Source organism: Pieris brassicae, chromosome Z (assembly GCF_905147105.1).
Source record: "Pieris brassicae chromosome Z, ilPieBrab1.1, whole genome shotgun sequence".
NCBI classification, from domain to species: Eukaryota; Metazoa; Arthropoda; class Insecta; order Lepidoptera; family Pieridae; genus Pieris; species Pieris brassicae.
Window position 1 is genome coordinate 6,225,563 of NC_059680.1, and position 22,202 is coordinate 6,247,764.

The 22,202-nt window shown below is 31.7% G+C and overlaps 2 protein-coding genes across 16 annotated transcripts; one reads left to right on the forward strand and one right to left on the reverse strand.

The window, feature by feature from the left end:
• On the forward strand, positions 1–2,397 carry LOC123718928 (surfeit locus protein 1). 3 transcript variants are annotated; one of them, XM_045675928.1, is made up of 6 exons: positions 1–215; positions 442–674; positions 755–876; positions 969–1,163; positions 1,285–1,458; positions 1,707–2,397. In XM_045675928.1, exons 2-6 carry the CDS (start codon positions 498–500, stop codon positions 1,921–1,923), a joined length of 885 nt encoding a protein of 294 aa, XP_045531884.1. In that variant the 5' UTR covers positions 1–215; positions 442–497; the 3' UTR covers positions 1,924–2,397. The 3 variants fall into 3 exon arrangements, with proteins under 3 accessions (XP_045531884.1, XP_045531886.1, XP_045531885.1); XM_045675930.1 differs by having other exon boundaries at positions 1–184; XM_045675929.1 differs by lacking the exon at positions 1–215 and having other exon boundaries at positions 297–674.
• A 2,788-nt stretch (positions 2,398–5,185) lies between these two features.
• LOC123719002 (ankyrin repeat domain-containing protein 12) lies at positions 5,186–21,945 on the reverse strand. Of its 13 annotated transcripts, none has more exons than XM_045676064.1 (18): positions 21,772–21,945; positions 21,502–21,658; positions 21,272–21,427; positions 19,671–19,928; positions 16,301–16,459; positions 15,846–16,044; positions 15,319–15,454; positions 14,661–14,868; positions 13,759–13,892; positions 12,508–12,633; positions 12,285–12,339; positions 11,858–11,926; positions 11,179–11,244; positions 10,517–10,680; positions 9,059–9,243; positions 8,074–8,182; positions 7,504–7,665; positions 5,186–6,879 (listed from the first exon to the last, which is right to left on the reverse strand). In XM_045676064.1, exons 2-18 carry the CDS (start codon positions 21,635–21,637, stop codon positions 6,706–6,708), a joined length of 2,496 nt encoding a protein of 831 aa, XP_045532020.1. In that variant the 5' UTR covers positions 21,638–21,658; positions 21,772–21,945; the 3' UTR covers positions 5,186–6,705. The 13 variants fall into 13 exon arrangements, with proteins under 13 accessions (XP_045532020.1, XP_045532019.1, XP_045532018.1 ...); XM_045676063.1 differs by having other exon boundaries at positions 12,303–12,339; positions 16,280–16,459; XM_045676062.1 differs by having other exon boundaries at positions 16,280–16,459.
• Positions 21,946–22,202: the final 257 nt, after the last annotated feature.

A 22,202-nucleotide genomic window follows, 5' to 3' on the forward strand; every position in this document is an offset into this window, starting at 1 on the left:
GTGCAAAATCAAGGCACAGTGCAAGATTCCTCCCGCCGCCTGAGTGATATATATTAAATAGATCCTATTACGTGCCTCTATATAAATTCATCAAAAATACAGTGGAGAATAAAAATACTCAAGACTTGGTCAAAAGGTCTAGATACCAGGCCATAAACTCTAAAAAGCCAAAGAGAGAGACAGAGTACGAGACTATTGCCATAATATAAAAAAGTGTACGGAAACTGTTGTCCTTATGCTCAGATCTGTGATTACTTTGTACAAATCTATGAAGTCTCGTTACCAGGCCATAAAATTACTTTAAAAAATCTATGAAAATCCTAAAATCCACTAATCTATAAAATATTATTTTATAATTATATTTTTAAGTTGATTTTTAGTGTACTAATTATCATATAACATATTCTATATTTATTATTTACTGTTTTACATTTTTTTCAGTAAAAGATAATCTTAAGAATTGCCTATGTTTATATATTGAAATAAGAAGACTTAAAATGTTAAGGGGTTTCTGTAAACTAAGTAAAAGTTATTTTCCTTTACTCGATGCTACTGTAAAAAAAAACTCCATAAATGTTGTGAGGCAAAACTCAAAGTTTACTCCTGGCCAATCTATCAGACTGCAAAAGGTAAAACAGAAGGAACCCGGCGAAGTAATTAAATGGATGTTATTGGTATAGTATATATTATTTTACTATTATATAACCAATTTTTTCTAAATGCTATAATTTATAAAATTATTTTACATTTTAAGGTTATACCAGTTGGCTCCTTTGGCTTAGGTTGTTGGCAAGCATATCGCCTTCAATGGAAGTTAGAACTTATAGACAGAATGCAAGCAACAACAAATTCTTCACCAGTGGATATGCCACAAGAGTATGTAAGCTTTTACTATAATAAGCAATATTGTGAACTAAAATATTATCCAGTTTTAGCTTCTGTAACTTATAGTAAATCACTAATTGCAGTTTTCATGAACTTGATACTATGGAATATAAACCTGTAAAAGTTCGAGGAGAATTTTTGCATGATAAAGAAATTTTAATTGGCCCAAGATCTCTGGTTGAAAATGATAGCTTGCCTAGGGTTGGTTCACTTGTATCAGATCCTAAAAAAAACCAAGGATGGCTGGTTGTTACACCATTTAAATTGGCAGATTCTGGGTAAGTTTTTATTGGTTAATGATCATGAGAATTTATTTAAAATAGAATTTTTAAATACATAATTAAAATTTGAAATAATCTTTTCTGATGCTGAAATAAAAGTGAATTAATCTGATTTAAGTGAGGTAATCTTAATAAATCGTGGTTGGATACGTCAAGGACTTCGGTCAAAGGAAAGCCGTCAAGCATCAATGATTAAGGGTGAAGTTGAACTTACTGGAGTTGTCCGATTAACAGAAACAAGAAGTCCATTTATGCCAAAAAATAATCCAGTTAAAGGTTCATGGTTCTATAGGTATGACAAATTAGATAGGTTTTAGTGATAAACATAGTTTAGGCCTCAAATTGTTGTAGAATCAACTCTTCTGTATTTTTGTGTGTAAAAAATGGTTCTCAGGTTTTTGCTAATTCAGGCTTATTCTATATATAATAAGACTATTTCTGGTATATTGACAATACAAATATTTCTTGAATCTAGACTATATTTATAGTAATTATAGCTTTTAAATTGTTACACCAAAGGAAATTAAATATTTTTTTCAGGGATTTGCATCAAATGAGTGCATACTTAGGATGTGCCCCAGTATGGATAGACGCCAGAGGCAATCCGGAGCCACCAGAAGGATGGCCCTTGCCTAATCAAACACGGGTCAATCTTAGAAATGAACATATGTCATATCTTATAACCTGGTACATGTTATCAGCATTTACAGCAGTTATGTGGCATCGTTACTTTATAAGGAAACTTCCTCTTGTGTAGAGCATCAATTTTTGTGTAGTGTAACAAATTACAATGTGTGGTCCTTTAACTAATTAAGAGAGCCGTACAACCTAATTTACCTAATCCATTATTGCTTTGAGTAATGGAACAGGGAGTTAATAGCAATTTATAATTAATAAATTAACAATATTATAAGAAATAAAAACATATTTTATATTAAGTTTCAGATTTATATATGGTCTCTAAAATATGTAATAGGAATATGTTGATGTATCATTAAAATAAAGAGTGTAGAATTGGTAATTTTAAAATTCCAATCTACAATTGATGAGAAAATTAGTATGTAGCTGATTAAAAGACCCCAAAAGCTTTTGTAGGAGAAAAGGATTTAAATAAATTTTCGAGGTTATAAGAAAATGTATTATAGGATAGCTTACTCAAATTGTAAAATGATTGGAAATTTATTATAGCTTTTTTCTATTATAAAATAAATAAAGTTGATTTTTATGATTGTTGATTATTTTATTTTCTGATTTGAAAATATATAAACATGAAAAATAAAAGATGGCGTTAGTTATGTGGAGGTAGGGTGTGCTTTTCCTCGACTAACCTAGGCACTGACTCGTCGGCACAAAGGCCCCAGTAACAATAACTTTTTTCAGGATATCTTCGTGTCTTCTTTAGGATTTGTAGTAACATACACTAAATTAGTAATAGTAGTTATTTGTTTGCAGAATAATTCCAGAAATTTCTTACTTTAAATTTATAATGCTAATTGCGTTTATGACAATACAAAAACCCATTATATGTTATTACACGAGTCTCAATTTAATTACAATTTATCATACAGAATGGCTTCCTTTATCACTCAATTGCCCGAAATGTATATGCTCATAAAACATATTTTATATATGTTCAAATAAGGTAAGGTAGGTGCCCTAAAATATGTGGTAATTCAATATAGAACCTCTTCTAATTAAAATTGAAATAGTAGAGGAATGTAATTTCAAATATTTATTGTGAAAATAGCTATAATTTTATTAATATTCACGTTTAACATACATAAGTAAAGCGATTAAACACAGGTTCAAGGAACTTTTAGTTTTTTAATGTTCCATTTTATTTGTAAATTTTATACACCTAATAATTTTTTTTATTAAATATATGATATAGTTTATTTAATATAAACTAAATTGATTATCTGAAGTCGGTCGATAATTAAATTTTTTAATCGGAATGTTCTGAAATCAGCGTTGCTAGACTTAGAAAGGGAACAGCTCTTTCGAAACAAATAAAACAATGCATTTTTCGTAAAGAATTGAATATGGTAGGCATTAGTGTAAGAAGTTGCGATGTTATCCTTTATATACTGAAAGATAACAGAAGGTTGCACTAGTAATAGTCCATAAACCTAAACCGACAATCCTCGACCCGTCTAAACCACTAACTGGCAGTTCTGACAGTAGTTTTCAATCATAGTAATTTGTACTTTATCGTCATCATTACATCAGATATAGCCGCTATTATTATGATTGTTAACTAAGGGATGTCTCAGTTACTAAGTTGTTTCTGGCTTCAGGTTCCATTGGTTTCTTTGATCATTTTTATTTCACGCTTTCTAAAACATGCCGTCATTTTTGGATTTTTTGAAAAGCCGGTTTTCCCATGATTTCCTTAATTGATGACAGAGTGTTAGATGCGCACATAGAGAACCGGTAAAGAGCTGGGGACCGCCAATCTCAGGAATGGGTCACATTGCTTCATTAATATCTTACACAAAATAATATAAGTTCGTTAATCGTTGTTGAATATTTTAAATTCACTTAAATTCTAAAAACAATACGTGGCTTACGTATTGTTTTAAATTATATGTAATTAATCTGACTTATGATGTTTATTGAGATCAGGAGCGCTTTCAGTTTCGCTATTTATTTTCCAGAGTCAGCGTAGTACTTCGTCTCGTGTTAGTCATTGTTATCGATCCGTCTTTACTGCTAAGTTGTCAGCTATAACAGCGAAACAGCATTTTGAAAATCGATATTACTGCTAAGTCTTGCAAATACCTACGTTATTTGCTAGTAGTAAAATAGAAAAATTTAATTTGTCTCTTAATTTATTGTTTTTGTTTAAATTTTAATTTGAAATAATTTAAAGAAAAAGGTATATATAGAGGATAATTAGTAGCTATAAAAATAAGTGAAGCTTATACATTTACATTTTTTGCACTGCTACTTTGTATATTACAAATGTATGAATAATTGTGAGCCATTTATGTAAGCTTCTTATAATAAGTGATAAGCTAACAAAAAAGGGTTTTAACGATAAAGACTCCGAAATTATCTATGTTCTTATTGTCTTGACTTAAATGACCTGAACTTAAATTTATCAACTAACGTAGTCTTAAAAATAATAGTGCCAGGTGCGGTAAATAATAGGTTGTGGCCACTATTTCTACCATTAAACCACCCATTTTGTGTGAATGTCGTATGAGTTGAAATTATTCTCTTTACTGTATTCTTTTCCATGTTTAAGATTAAATGTTTATAATTTCCATTAATAAAGAATTTAATTTTACATTTTTTGTGTCCTATATGTGTATAAAGGTGCCATTTCATGGTGATTAAAAGTAACAACCAAATTAAAGTAGTCATGCTACTGGTACACAATATGTTCCAACATTTTTTCGTCTTAAATTAATTTATTATTTGAGTACTAGGTATTATAATTTTTTATAGGAGAGCTGCATTAGTATGCAACGTATAATGCGTAGTAGTCGTAGTAGTAGAGGTAGATTTGTATCTAATTAAAACAATATATGTGTATATATTCTACCAAAAATCTTTAGACCTGTTTTATTATTCACTGCTGGAATTTAGAAATGAAGCACTGTATTGGTTGTTTTTTTATTATTAACTATAAGTGATAGCTTCGGTAGGTACTAAAGAACTTTTACAAAAATACTATAAACCAATTGTCGGACTGTATGTTCTACGGGGCGCGGTTTTGGGCAGGTCCTGGCCGCCTTTCCTAAGAACAGTTTTCTGTTGTCTGCACTACATTCACCAATGCTCATAATTTATTTGTATTAGCGCCTATAGGTAAAGCTCTTAATTTCATGTAACTAGAAAGATATTTTCTAATGAATAAAATTAAGTTGTGACACAGCACATACTAATTTAAAATACGTATCGCGGAGGCAGTCCTTTAAAAAGAAATCGACTATATAAGAGCAATATTATTGCGTTATTAAAAATGCTGCGTTAAATTTATCTGAAAAGTTGAGAAATAAAAAGACATTCGAGTTGATTTAGATTTTATTATTTCACTCAAATTAAAATTGAAACTCGATAAAAGAAAAGGCGCGGTCAAATTAATTACATAAAAATACATAATTAATGTATATAATTACCCTCTTATAAAAACTAAATCAGTCTTAATTACATTCTTGCGTCCTCATTCGTCTCCATCCTTCAAATTGTGTTAACGATGTGATGAAAAGAGACAAATGAGCGCTTAAAACGAAATAATAAGATTTAGCTTTTAGAAATAAGAGGTTACGCGATTTGACTTTTTGAACACAACGGTCTTTGGAAAAAAAATTATTCCTAACTTAGAATAGAGAAAATAAATGGCCGCATTTTGTAAACTTTAAACAAAACAAAATAATAAGATTTTTTAATATAACCAAAGTGCCGATGTGTTCAGTATAGAAATGAAGTATAATTACAGTTAATGAAAATGATTACACTGATGTGATAATATTTTTTTTGTCATTTAACAAAATAAATATAAATATTGACTTTTTGATTGATCGAAATGTAATACTGAATTTTTAAAAATCAAATTATTAAATTAATATTCACATCAATATATATACATTCTATAATGATTAAAGGATTGAGCACCTAAAACATAATTCCTACAATATAAAGAATGTCTAAATAGGCAAGTTGCGTTTAAAAGGAGGATATTAAACAATAGAGGAATGTAATCAATTGTTAGTCATCCAATCCGTAAACTAAGGTTCAAAAAATCGAACGCCATATAAACGGTCCGTAACAACTAATAATTTCGATAATGAACACAAATTTCCAAAATGAGGGCCGACACAACTGTCTAGCTAAATTTTAAAATAATAACTAAATCTAGAAAACAATCATGCCCTTTATGGATAGTTCTATATAATTTTTAATAAAAAAATATATTCAGATTTTAAAAATATCCACCCTTTATCAGCAAGGTACAAGCATATACAAATCAATAAATCAGACTTAATGAAAATAATTGAGATTGCAATCAATTAACTTCGAATGAAGACCAATTCAAAAATTTCATACAAATCAAACAACGCATCTTATGTCAAACAAATTGACAATAAATAATTTGGCGACGAATCGCCACGGCAGGAGATCCCGTGAACGAAGAAGAGACCACTTTAGAATATTTAAAAATATAGTTTTTAAACTTTTCGATGTGTGTTGAAATACGCAATTTTAGATCAATGATTTCGAGTAAGAAAGACCTACTCGTAGCAGCATTCAGGGTGAGACTCAAAAACACCGCGGACTGACTCCCGTATGCCGAATTCAATACATTTTTGACATACGGGAATCCAAGTGGGGTTCTCGTTTCTGACTATCACCCTTAGATATGAAAACATCAATAGGGATTCAGGAAAGCACGACTGCGGTCGAGAAAATTTAGAGATAATCCAATTTAGTAGCTCCGCTTGATTCGTATTACCAATTGGTGTTGTAAAAATGCTAGATTGGAAAATGCCATCAGGCGTTACATTAAACTAAGGCAATATGAACTTAAAACTCAAGCGGGCAAATCAAAATTTGACACGTGTATCTGAGGTACATGTGTCGGATCGATTTTCGGAGTATTTTTGTGATCGCACAGACCGAGCTCTTTGAGTTTCCATTCCCAACCCATAATTTGTACAGCGTGAAGTGTTTCCGCTTCAGTATGTTGTCGCCGCAACATGCCCTCCTATATAAGTTTCGGAAATTATTTGATGTTTATTCAAAATCATGTATTATATATATAGCATGAATAAATTCATATATGAATAAATGATTAGAACACTTATGGACATCAAAAAATAAATACTTCTAATTTTACTTTTTATACTTCTAAACTATCCAAGTATCAGAACTGTATTCAGTTCAAATTAACGGGAAGCTGAAAGGTTGTTTTCTACCTTTTTTCCTACATTAATTAATAATAATAAACACGTCTTAGTAGACTTTATTCATTACAGACACAAAAATAGTTTCCTCTGAAATTGTAGATAAATAAGTAGTAATATTATGTAAGAGTAATTTTTAAATAAACTTTTACACTTTCGCTGTTTTTGCAGCCTAGCTATTAATATATTATAACACACACAAGAAAACATAATTAATAAAGCCGGCATTGCGAGGGGAATTTGAGTGTCTAAGAGCGGCGGTATCACTTAACATAAGATGAGGCTCCTGCCTCCTCCGTTTATCCCGTTATATAAAAAAAAATATTAATGTCACTAATAATTTGTCTACATTCCAAACCAAAGATATAATAACGACGGCCAAAAAGGGTAGTGCGTTGCCGGCCTCTGATGGAGGAGAATTATACCTTAATCTTTTCCCATTTGTCATCCACTTCCTGCAACCACGAGTTGATCTGCCTTCCATTACATCTTGATCTCTGCGCATTTCTCTTCTCTTCTTGATCGGGCGCTAGTACATTATACACTTCTTTATCACGTAATATCGTGCAAACTGAAAATGGCAGCGCCTGAAAGAGCAGCGGATACGAATTAAGCAAAATTCTTCGCTAAGAAAAACACTTTTTGAACGGATTAAAGCTATGTATTATTATTAAAACTTATAGGTATTTAGAATCATAAATTATTCGCTTTTATAATCATTTATACCAGCGGACCCATGCGTTGTCCTGTGCACACGTCTTAGATACAAACATTTCAAACAAAAATCATCCAATTGTAAATCTAAACCATTTTCGAATCCACTTGACCATACAAACATTTCATCAAAGTTAGTCCAGCCGTCGGAGTTTAATTATAAACATACGACTCTAAAGTATAATTCTCACATAAATAATCTGGGATCCATATTATGTATTTAATTTGACGGCATTGTTTACTTCCTAAGAGCGCAGAAAGGAAAACAATCCCATATATACCTGATTTGCAACCGCTCGTTCAGCCCGCCCATGCACCCGCAATATTTCCTGCTCCACAGCCAAAACCAATTTCTCCTTTTCAACTTGATGCTGTATCCGTAACCGGGTTCTAAATAAAATATTAAGAACAAACTAAAAGATTTGCACACAAAAGATCGAAAAACAAAACGACCAACCAAGGTAGTCGAAGTGTGGCCGCGCAAATAGACACGTCAATTGTCAATATTTTTTTATTATATAACAGGTAATCACGGGTAGACGATCCGATTTTAGTGTGTTAGCTTTTTAATTACATAAATCCTGCTAATTTTAATTTTTTTAAGAGCGCATGTGTCACAGTTGTTCAGTTTACTTACTCTGTGCTGAATGAATATTGAATCAGTGAAGAAAAGTGCCCAACTGTAGTAATTCCAATACTACCCGACATCAAGTTAACTAGCTCGCAAGTACGTTGTTGGCTCTACGAATTGGTACGCTCTTTTGACCCTAAGGCGAATTGGGTCGGAAATATTTTAGTGGGCAGCTGGTTCCACATAGTGGAAATGAAATGAAATTGGTCATCGCTTAACTATAGTATTATGTATGAGTCAGTTTATTAGGTGTTCAATGTATCAGTCAGCTGTCAAATGGTGTTTTCTGTATGAAATGTGACATTTGACCGCACATCATATATATGATGCATCTGCATACATGATAAATATATATTTATCATGTATGCAGACATAACATTTAAATTATACTAAACAGCACAAGAGTAAAATTTAGCGACAATTGTCTTAATAAAACGAATTATTCCAAACATTTGCGACTTCAGTTCGACAAATTTCCTATCTGTATGTACATATCTAGAATTTTCCCAGAATCTAAAAGTTATAGCAAATCGATTGATAATCACAGATTGTATTTGAAGACAGCCGAAGTAAGGAAGTTGAGGTTGGTTTAATTATTAACTAAATGTATAAAAATTAGCATTTAAAATGCTCACCTCTCCCTCTCTTGAGACATGAACTCCACGATCATGTGCTGTGGCATGTTGATGGGAATATCAACCTGAGGTTCCGGGTTCACGTTATTTTGAAGCGTGTAGGTGCATCTATTCATCAGGTACTTATTGAAGTCTTTGGGTGGTTTAGGTTTGACTGGAAAGAGGGTTTTTTGACGGCGCTCGATCTAAAAATATACGATATTTTCCTTTAAATCCTTATGATTGTTATTTGAAAATTCATTAAACCAGTTTTAAACAAAACATACAATTACTAACAATCATCTTAATATATTGTAAAAACGAGTTCCGTCACCATGTGTTAGAGACAGTTCTAGGGAATGCAATCTCGAGTCAAGATTATTAATTCGAAATCTCGTGGCATTGAAAACTACAATAGCGCGAGATCTCGCGGAATCCTTGATATTTAGGTGTGATTTTGGAAAAGCTTTTTAAGAAGCTAGGAGTATCGAGAGTGCTGCCTGGTAAGTAACATCTTAAATTAACCCCAGCTGAACATACCCCTCAGACTTAACGCTGGTTTGCACCAGCGTGAGTGAGCTATTATAAGCGAAATATAAAAAGCTACCCCTTGCTCCTCCATGCTCATATAGATTCATATCTTTTTTATGACTCTAATCTCGAAGAAACACGTGAAGGACTTTTCTTATTGCGCTTAACCAACACGACTTGTTTTTATAACAGCAACACGTAAGGCAATTTATCTAAGTATTATGTTGTGGTGTTAATCTCATTAAAAGCAGCGGCATTTAAAAGAATATGTGACGATATAATCGTTTGATTATATTTTTATTCCGTATGATAGTTATATTTTTCTAGGCAAATGGAAAATTTCGTCGCCTCTTAACTGGTCCAAGTCATATTGATAATTACTGCAATTTTTAAATGTACAGAGATACGCTTGTTCATCGAAGAAATTAACTTTATACAACAGTCAGTTATTCTCATTAATCCTACTAGATCTCGTCATTTTAAGAACGGAGATTAATCTCACTTAAAATGTCACGAGATCTCGCGTGATTGCATTCCTTAGGCGTAGTTTCCACGAACTCTTATTATATAAAAGTATATAATCAACTAAGTAATTATAAATATAAAAATGCAAGAGTATTTTAACACCTCTTAACACTCTACACTTATTTTACTTACCGATAAAGACGTATTAACTAACACATTCTTTAACATAATAAGTGTATCTGATAATGGTTTAAAAATAAAAAATATTATTTTAACAAACAAAACTTATTTTAATGTAAAACCCGTAAAGTTTTCACTTTAGATTTATTGGAAAAACAAAATTACTGTTTAAAGTTAAGACATGTTTATCGGAAATTAAAATATAACCCATATATTAATAGTTTAAGTAGTACTATAACTTGTTGGATTTCCTCTTATTAGACAGCTTCATGGGTCACTATTTGATTACATAACAAAACATACCTGTTTCCTTTTGTGTATGTACATTTGATAGGGATTGGAATGCGTAACATTATGGGCGATATTTTCAGAATGTTCGGACTTAGTCGGCTCCCTTGAGTGGCTCTCTTTAGAGGCTTTGATCTTTCTCTTCCTTGGGTGGACGTCGACCGAATGTCCCGCAGTAGCTGTACACATAAAGAGACTGTAAATAATCGTCCTCTTAAATAATGGCAACACCAACAACAAAATATTAAACACCAATAACAGAAAGAGCATTCACTAAAACATTTAGGATACGAACATAATGACAGAGCTCCCGCGCCCCGTGTCTAATGACATTACGCACAGCTGCTCGAATGAAAAGCTTGCTGAAGCTCGGGGAACGATCATTCAACACAGATTCATTCAAACACATAGGGGATGGCGATTTTCCATTTCTAAAGCGTTTGCAAATGTGAAATGGTAAATCATGAAACAGGCTCAAGGGAAGAGTAGGTAACTGCGTGGGTGCCGCAATGTCATTATACCAATCTTAAAACTCCAGGGCTCGGTAGCTGATGATACGCGTAAGTCCCTCGAGGACATGCAGAATGCAAAAATATGACCAACCATTGAGGAACATATCGTATGACACATATAACAGAGAGACAGCGGAAGTACAGATAATATTATTAATAAATTACAAGAGTGTCCTCTTTTCTTTGTAGACTTATTGTGAGGACTGCGGCGACCTCTGCCCCCCGGTCCGTCTTCGTATGTGCGTGCACATAATACATGTTATTTAATAAATGGTATATAACAATAGGCAAGCTAATTAGGGCTACCAGTTTATTTAGTCAAACAGGTGCCACCCGAATTCACGTCCAATCATCATTTACTTATCAAATCATCGACATTTTTGAAAAATCGACACATAAGGGGGCAGGGCAATCTCTAGAATGATTAGTATTAAAATGTACTCAAATTTTGTATGATAAGATATGGGAACTCTTTAAAGATTGTCTTCAAAGGTATTCAGAGACATTGTACAACCACAGTAATGATTCAAATATATATGGGTCATGGGAATGCTTAACTGTTATTGACTTAATGTGAACGAGATCATAATTCTTGCAAAGATTTCTGATAAAGATTGCCTTCTGACAACCCCAATTGGTAGCCCTCATTAGACAAAACATTCAATTCGAAAGTAAAAGATGGAAAATAGCCAAAGAAATCTTTACAGAAGATGAAAATCATCAATTGCATCAAATCTAACAAGTTTGCGAGATGTGATACAAAAACAAAAAAAAACCACTTTAAGCTACATTTTCAAAGAAAAGAAATAATGGAAGAACAGAGAAATATATAATAATGAATTACAAGATTGGCGTGTGCTCTTTGGAGACTTTAAGGGAGAATGATAGCGCCGGCCTCTGCTTCCTGGTCCGTCTTCGCATATGTGCGTGCACATATCAATTACAAACATGATGTTAAACATACAATCTAGATTAGTAAAAACATTACCGCTTAGAAAAACATCATACAATCACATTAAGCCATTACTATTTCTTTTCTTTTAATATATGTCGTATAATGGGGACAAAATGTCGGATTCAATTACTATTATACTGGGTATTCATAGCTGGATCGAGAGCGTTAATTCAGGACATAGGACTTTTCAAATATTTCATTTTTTCTCCCCTTTACACATGTTAATCGGTTATGAGAAAAATGGTTCAAAGTTAATCATTTAGTCTATTATTGGAAAAATATTCTTGATGTTTTTCTATAGCGCGATATAAATTACCTGATTCGTTTCTCCCACCTGAGGTTCCAGACGTTGACGGTGCATCATCAGCCCCCTGAAATTGCCTCGCATTAAAACTACGAAACCTAACACTTAATAAAACCAGTGCAAATTAAGTAAAAATAAAAGACATTTGGATAAATAAAATACATGCAGACAAATAATATGCGTAGATAGAAAAAGGCCCTTAAAATTCGGTGTCGTCTAGCTAACGAATACTTACTGGAAGTGGGCTTTTATGGGAACTCAGAATTTGGTTAGATCCCGATCGGTCTGAGCTTTGCGGGCAATTTCCTTTATCTTTGTCGGCGTCGTTCGTTCTATGCGAACGCAGTACTCTTTGCCCGCCCTATAACAAACTCCACTTAAACGCACCGTTACCGACAAATCTATCTACGGTTTAAATGTTCTTTTACTTTTACTTTTGTACGTCAAATTATAATAATTTGATGGACGTATGGTACAATATTTGCACTCGTTTCGTCGATATTTATCGTCATTTCAACTATATTGTACCACGAGCACGTGAGTGTATGTTAAGCACTATAAGCCATCTGTGTAAGGGAAATTAAAATAAAATTGAAAAGTATATGGAATTCTTAAAATTTTCGATTTTCAGACGGTTCAAAACACTCAACACTCCAGATGCTAATAAATTCCATGTAATATAGATCAGTACATAAATGCATGAAAATTTCAATAAATCATCACATTATAAAGGCAAATAACGTTAACAGGAAATAATACACATAACTGAATGCATGATGCATCTGTTGCGCTTCAACCTTACTATGTATATATATACGAATTTATGAAGACTCTATTAACAATTTATTTAATAAAATTTAGGCTTTCGATTGGTGCGAAATTTTATAAGTGTTATATGTTTGTCCACACAAACTTGTTACTTTCAGAGAGTTGTTACACAATAATCTGGATATGTTTATCCAGTTGGTACATTTAAATAATTTTTATTTCAACCATGGAAACAGTCCATTCACCAAAATCGGTTCAGTTCAGTTTTTTTAAGAAAAATAAGAAATAAATCGTTGATATATTTTCCTCTTCAGTTCACGGGAATCTGAAGTGGATTAAACATGATCAAAATTGTCCGTTTAGATTAACATTGTAGTATTGACAAAATCAATTCAAATTTGGCTTAATGTTTATAGTTATGAATTAATTCTCTTTCTCCATCTTAGAGGAGACTTAGAGCAGTCACAGATTCACTGCTGTGAGTTCTTCATTTGTGTTTCATCCAAACAAAAACTTTACCAATACATACATAATAGTAAAAAATTGTGTCAAATATATACTTTTCTTGGTTTAGCTAAATTCTTCTCGGCTAACAGACTACTTTTTATTTCATAGAGAAAATAAAGGAATATTGAAGAACTTTTGGGCATTACAAAAATCATACATATATCATACAAGCTATATATATAAATAATGAACATAATAAAAAAGAACCAACCTTGCCTTCCACTCGCTTTTCATCAGAATTTCCATCAGAACTGTCCGATGTTTGCCCTGTGTCCGTTGTACATGGTATTACATAAGGTAATGTTGATGCATTACCGCGCCCTTTTCCTCCTCCACGCTGTACGCCTTTAAAACACATGCAAAACTAAATTAAAAAATTTATAATAAAATTCTTTTCATTGCTTATGTTATTTTATATTAAAATATATTACAATATATAGACCTTTTTTATCTTAAAAAATTTAAAACACAATTACTATAAAAACTAGCATGATATATCACATCAATATAATTCTCTTTATAAGTCGCTTTTTAATCGCAGTGTGTTATTTTCCATGAAATTTGTGGACCAACAAGTGTATGTATACACTTGAAATTCAGCATACATGCTTGAGAGCGGAAACATTCTAATAGATGTTATTACTCTTTTTTAAAGTCGTTTAAAGAAGTGATAAGCACATGACTCATTATTTTTAGACCTATATATTTAATGACTATTTAATATTTTAATAAATTTTTAGTTGATGCTTGTGCAACATTGGTCTTTTATCTGTCTTTAAACTAATAAGCGAATGCGACGACAAGCCCTGGTCGTGCATTCGATTCCCAGCAGTGAACCAATAAGTTTTTCCTTCATATGCGCAATTATTGCTGAAGATTAAGAACAAAATGGCATAAGACCCGTATTCTCAAAATAATCGTAAATGAAACTTAAATCTAGTCAACAGATGTAAAACCATTTCCTCTGTATAAAGTTTCTTTGTAACAAATTTTATGGTGCAAGATTGATATTTGAGACACAAATATACAGACTGTGTCCATAAATAATCAAAGAAATATGCAAACTGAAGGCATACAGAGTTATGGTTATTATGTTTAGCACAAAAAATATACCTTCTTCCTGTTCATTCCTATTTCCAGAACCACCAGCTCCACCAGGAATAACTATCTTCAAAGGTGGAACTTTGGGGGCCAATGCTTCCTGTGGTTTCTCTTCACTTTCTCCGTCATCCTTACTTTGGCCGGGTTTAGGACTTGCTACAGGACTCCTACGGTCTTGCTTTCCACTATGTAGACCAGTTTTACCAGAGCCAGTTTTCCCCTGGAATAAATAATTTGAGTTTTAGCGTCTTAAAAATAAGGCATGGGGCATTACATTTCTGTGTCATTTTCATAGATCATCTTTAAATTACAAAGTATAACTCAGCTTTTCAATAGTTATACTAACTGTGATGTTCCAACTAAGAATCTACTAGACTGAAATTGGGACATGTAATCTCGCTAGTATATACATAATGTTTCTCATGTAAATAAAATACAATTTTGTAATGATAAAATAAAGTTCTTTAAACATTATTTGTGCAAAGCCGTATAGTACACATAACGAAATATTTTTTAAACCAGTAGTTCTTAAGATTAGCGCGTTGAATTAATTAATATTAATATAAAATCAGCATAATTAAAGATTTAAATCTTAGAGCTTAATTTCTTCTAGAATTGTGCAACAGCGATGACTCTGAAACTCAACTGTAAGTGTAAATATCTAAGTTACCTTATTCCCTGAAGCCCCTTTGCCTGTAGCTTGAACTTTCCCAGTAGATGATGTGGCAGCATTCTTGTTAACGTTGGGTGAAGCACCGCCTTTACTCAGCGGCAACGCGCCCGTCTTGCTCGCAGGCCCAGGCTTACTGTCAGTTAGTAGTATGTTACATTATTCACAAAACGCAATACACGATCATGTTATGGACTTTTACCATTTCTGTAGATCAATTTCAGATTGGTCTAAATGATTCAATGCAAAAAGCTGAACTTACAAAGTTTAAACACAAATTTTGATTAGTGTTTTCAATAATGGCCTTGACATACTCTTAGCAGATAACAATATAGAAAAGTTAACTACAGTTTTAAACTGCAGTTACCATATACTGACTCTGAAGAAACAATTACTGATGTTTAGAGTTGTATTTAAAGGGAAACGAATGTTGCTTTATATGGAAAAATCAACCCAGCCAGATGGAGTTTACGCTGTAGTTGTAAACAATCTTCTTAGTTATTTATAAAGATAAGTAAGATACTTACCGCCCTGTCCCAGTCCTAGCTACAGGCGCGGGCTTAGCCATCGGCTCCTTTTCTTCAGTCTCTTTACGCTTCTTCCGCTTAGAAACGTCATCCTCGTGTGTGTCAGCTTCTTGACTTTCTTCATAGTTTCCTTTCTTACTACTTAAGTTTGTGTCATCCTGTGTGGATGACACTACTCCGCTACTCAACTGAGAACCTTCTGAAATTTTTTTTATATGAGATCACATAACACAACTGCTCTGTTCCTGCTGAACCTAGATAGAGTGTTGATTTCAAACAAACTTTAAAAAACCTGAAAACAAAACTCATCTTGGTTTCAGTAGAAACTAGGTGAACATAGTTACAATACATGTATTATTCCATAATAAATAATAACAAAGATGTGTGCAAGAACTAATGTTCTTAGGTACATTAAGATATACAGTATAAACTACCATCTTTAATTTCTGTATTGCCTTTCTCTTGTGGGGTGGCCTCTTTTCCTTCAATTTCACCCTGTGCTAGGCCCTCCATGTTGGTTCTTTTACTGCCTTCACTGTTTGTACTTGCATTGCCACTTTTCTTGTTGCTGTCATCCCTTGTTCTTGAAATATGAGTAGCTCTCGCGTTATTATCTGCAGCAAAAAAATAATTTGTTCTAAGTAAAACATTTAAGGCACAACACAGATTTACATGTATCTAGAATGAGTTGAGATTAAAATCTAATAAAAATACTTTAAGTTTTTATTTTATCTAACGCTACCTATGTTTTGAGCTTTCAAACGTCAACTAAACTTTGTTTAAATAAAGAACTTGTAACTTTCTCAAAGAATAATTTACTTAGGAAACACTTTAATTCAACTCCAATTTTTACATTATTTTTCCTTTTTCTCGATTTGATCTCAACTATAAAGCAGAAGATACAAAAGGATATATCAAACTTAATTATATTTTGTTAACACTGGCATTTTATCAATATATCATTAACATAGTTTAGACTAGATTACTATCTATAATTTGTTTTTACAAATAATGTAGCATAATGAGTTTTAAATAACTAGCTTAAACTAACCATTATTAGTGAGGTCACGTAATGGAGTTTTTGAAATAGCAATTCTTTTTTTGAAGTAACAACATATAAGCGAATAAATTTACAATACAACTAAGGTTGGATATATAAGGGTCAAAAAAAGAACTTATTGCGTAGCCAACAATTGTGAAAAACACCTGCTATGACATGGTTTCCTTAGAATATCGTATCCTATATCTAAAGAATTCTCAAAAACAATTCCTTTCTTTTACCTAAGACATTTTAGTGAAGAGGGCAATAAAAGACCGATAATCAACATGGCCTTAATAAAAATAATATGCGAAGTAGAAATTTTAATGCTTCCTCTCTTTTGTTTTTATTAAATCACAGACATTTATTACATATAAAATATCAAATAAATGTTAAAGAGTCTAAGATGATAGGGCTTAATACATATTTACTAGCTATTATGACTACAGTATGATAAGCTGTTGGCACATGAAATGATTATCTTTTGATTTAACTTGCATTCAAACATTATATACACACTACAGATTGTGTGACATTTCTGTAAAACCAAATGTGTGAAGGACTTACTATTTTAAATAAAGAACATAAGTAGCATATAAGGTACTTACCTCAGTATTAGCACGAATTAATATTCATTAGTGAATCTATAACCTAAATAAAACTTTTGGACAGCTATGCCAAACTGAAATTTCCTAAAATATTATAACTACAGGTTATAAGCAGATAGGTTGCAGATGAATCGAAATAAACGTAAATCTCTTACTAATATTCTATTGTCTATTACATTAATTTTTACAATCAATTAGTTGCTAGTTAAAAACAACGTAATGTAATAACGTAATAATTGTATCAAGTCGCACAATCTACCATAACAGTTTTTCATAGAATGCAATGGACAAAACTATTTTGCATGAATTAGGTACGTATGTATCTGCACAGTTATATTATCACGTAGGTTGGTTACTGTAAACAATTCACATGGGAGTCGCAAAAATAAAGTTAAAGCAGCGTGCACTTTAAAACTTGCTACTAATGACCAAAACTATCGACTCCCCTTTATTGTGCGAGAGCGCTCTCCTTTGCATTTCACGATGGCGGACACTTTGAATAGTTATCTCCGGCCGCAGACAAAAGTTTCACATCAATTTTGCTTAATCAGTCTTTACAAATCCACCACCACGAAATTGACGTTACTAAGCGGCCATGTCGACAGGCCGTCGGGCGACTGCCGACAATGTATAATATTAGTGCAACACGCCCCAATACGTTCCATTACAGGCATGCATCAAGGTAACGAATGTGTATTTTTTTTAGAAATCGTGTTAAATATCACATATTTACTCATGAATAGAAAAATGTTCTTTTTTGTTTACAAAAACTGTCAAAATACCAATAATATAAAATACTTTTACAATTTAAAGAGAATTTTAATCTTAAGCATCACTATTTATTTCCAACATGCGACCGTATTACGGAACGTTATAGCGTCATCAATAGATAAAGTACAAGTTTAAATAATATTCTGTGACGTTAAAGTGATAAGCGTCACTGTCAATTTGCTCTATGGTTGAGCTACGTGGAAGTGGCGCGTAATTTAATAGAATTTTGCCGTAAAAGATGACGGGTTGGGTAGCTTAGCTTTAATTTTTTTAAGAGGTAAGAATAGTACATAACAAATGACGAAGGATCGGTACACCTTGCTGGAGGCGATTAATTAAAACTTAAAATAATATGATACAAACAATGAAACTTTTTGTAATTAACAACTTTTTAATTTTTACTGTATTAACAATTATAAGAATTTTTTTAAACTAATAGAAAAAGGTAAATAAATTTAATAATGTTTTTGAATTTTTTTTAACATATACAGTTAGTACATCCTCTGTTTAACTAATCACCTTAAAATCTTAACTTTCTCATTTATTTTAATAAAATATGATTTATTTCAATGCAACTTATACATTATTTAGTGGCAATTTACTACCATATTATAATTAAATATCCATAAATTAACTAGAAAGAATGTAATTCGTTCCTTTTGTTAATTATAAGTATAAATACTTAATAAAAAAAGATATTATTTTATCAGAAGATATATTGTGTTTTAGGCAGATGCTTCCTAGCTAGAACATAACTATAGACTGTAGTTGATGTTATGATTTAGTGAGCTCTGTATTTTTGGTGTGCATGATTTATTATAGTCAGTATTTTTTTAAATTATGATGTGTCAATATGATTTGAAAGTATATTGTAACCACAAGAATACCAAACAAGGTCCTCAAAATTAAACCAATTTGTTTTCTATTTATATTTAACTATGATGTTTTTTTTCTACCAAGGACCATTATAATTTTAAAATAGCTTTATATAGCCCATATATATATCTAACAACATATTCCAATATATTTTTATTATACTACTTAAATTTTATAAGGTGCAGGATTGGATACACTTTACAAATCCAGACAACTAATAAAATTAAATTGTCAAAAACAAAATTTGTTTTGTTGATTCTGTACATAACATTTAACAGCAATGTAAACATATCAGTACTTATTAAGTACAAATAAATTAAAAATCTAAAGATAATTATTAAAATAATATATTTAATAAAGGAAAGTTCAGCTGAAAACCTTAAAAATAATACTGTTATTGTAAATAAGCTAAGATATTTTCTACAATTGGCACTACCTGACAAATTTATCTTTAATGGTTTTATTTGTATTCATAATGAGTACTGAATGCTACAATTATCTAATGTAAAAAAGATGCAAAAAACAACTTACCTTTCAAGGATAGTAAATATTCATAGATGTGTGGAGCTGCATAATCTGATGGAGCTTTTCCTTTACTGTTTTTTACGAAAGGTTCCGCACTATGCTCAATAAGAAATTTAACCATCTCGAGGTTCCCTGATGTAGCAGCATCATGAAGAGGAGTATCATCATCTAATCCCTTTGCATTCACATTAGCCCCACCTTTTACTAGTACCACTACTACTTGTAACCAACCATAACTACATGCTTCATGTAAAGGTGTCCATCCTTAAGTTAAGGGAGAGAAAAACAAATACAAAACAAGATTAGACATAATATGCAAAATAAAAATAAAAGTAAATAGAACAACAACTTAACATATAACAGAGAAAATACTATATGTAACTTAAGCGTTACAACATTCATGCATGCTTGGTTATTGTCTCTAAGAACAACATGAGGTTTGACTATAAGTTATTACCCTAACATAAAAAAGGTTTTCTTATAATGTAAAGTAATATATACGGGCTACACAAAGAAAGTAAAACACAAATTATTACAAGGTGATCATGATCATACTAATAAATTCCTTGTTCGTATAGTGGTTTCTTTAATAGGCGGACTCTGCCATTTATGTTGTCAAATTTAGAGACATTGTTTCATATTGTATTTTTTTGTAGATAATTATCTATGTGTAAGTCTATCTTTCTTATACCCCGATGTCTTTAGTGTTTGATTTAAACATACTTAAAAACAGTCACTAGTTTATTCTATTATATATACCAATAATCTTCATTGTAATATAGTATAATGTAGTGTTTCCCAAACTGGGGCCCAAGCCCCACAGAGGGAAAATGCTATTCAAAAAATTTTAAAAATTATTTTTAATTGAATTTCCCTTATTCATTATAGATAAATTTACTTACTGTTTTTTGTTAAGAATTTCCTAGTAATTTCTTCCTAAAACCTGTCATGTATGTTTCTAAAGTGAACAATTCAATTATTTAAAAATTATGTATATTGAATATTGGGCATAAGAATTTTGGGAATCACTGTTATAAAGTATACATACAAACATTACACATTCAATAATACATATTTTTCAAACTAAGGACCTATGATCAAGATCCAGATACCATAAATATAATCAATGTGTTTTGGCAGTTCCAATGTATATCCAGATAACCATTAACAATAACACTATTCTTCAATCATAGTTAGTGGCATACCAACATGTAACAAGAAATTGTTGGTTTATTCGAGTAAGTTTATTTAAATAGTAATTATATCAATTATTACATTTTTGATTTTGGCTAAATTGATATTTAATAATTTATCAAAAAATTGTAATTATAAAATATTTAAAAATTTACATTTACAGTTGTCCATTCAGGATGTTTAAAAATGCATTACCTTTTATAATATTAAAAGTATTGCTTTATGATGTTAAAGCCCTAATATGAAATTCATCATAAATTATTTAAGCTATGAGTTGCAAAATAATGCATTAAAGTAATTCCTAGTACTAGTCAGTTTTATATATAACAGCAAGCAATTTTTATGTTTATATTGAAATAAACAACATATCAAATTTCAAGGTATTGTTAACATTATCCATATAAAGTACATACCTGCAAAATCTGTCACATCAGGATCTTGTCCTTGTTCTAGTAATTTTTTGACTTGGTCATGATCCCCTCTTATAGCTGCAACATGGAGGGGGGTTTCTCCACGTTCATTTCGTTGTTGTCTTGTCCGTTTTCGTTCTTCTGCTGGGGTCGGAGCGGCTGCAAAAGAAAATGGCGGGAAGTCAATTAATGACAATATGACATCTTTAAACAGGAGAATATTGATTTTATACCTGGAGGAGCATCTTGTGACGATATTTGCATCACAAGAGCCAGTTGTTGCCGCTCCGACATAGGCGCTATGACCTGCGTCCGTGGCGCGGCGTCACTGGCTCGTCCGGAGCCCCGCGACCGCGAGGTCGAAGGCATGCTTCGAGCATAACCACTCGCCTACACACAATAAATTAACTTAAAATACAAATTGATACAAAATCTTCTAAATGCACTCAGTTTAACGCGCCAATACCGAAAATTACATGAATTGCAATGGCTCGTCTACGAACCTTCCTTTTAACCCCAACCAGAATTAATTTAGTTCAAAACAATAACACAAATAAAAGGATTTCGGTGCTTTTACAAATTAACACAACTTAATGCAAAACATTCTTTCACTCCATAAAAAATTATAACGTCTCAACTCTCAACTATAGTATCAACAGTATCGAGACGTCATTCCAGAATAAAGAGAACAGACTACACAAGGTACAGACTTGAAAAAATATTAGATACAGTTAATGAAGATTTTAGATCAATAATACAGTCGTTTGCGTCACCACAGTATTCATATTTTATTACTGCTCATATCAATTCACTATGAAAAAAAATTATAGTAATTTACTTAATTTTCATTTAAGTAATAAATTTTATAAAACTATCTCACAATAACTCATTAGTCACAATTTTTTTTAAAATATTTATGTGTTTTCGAAATTTC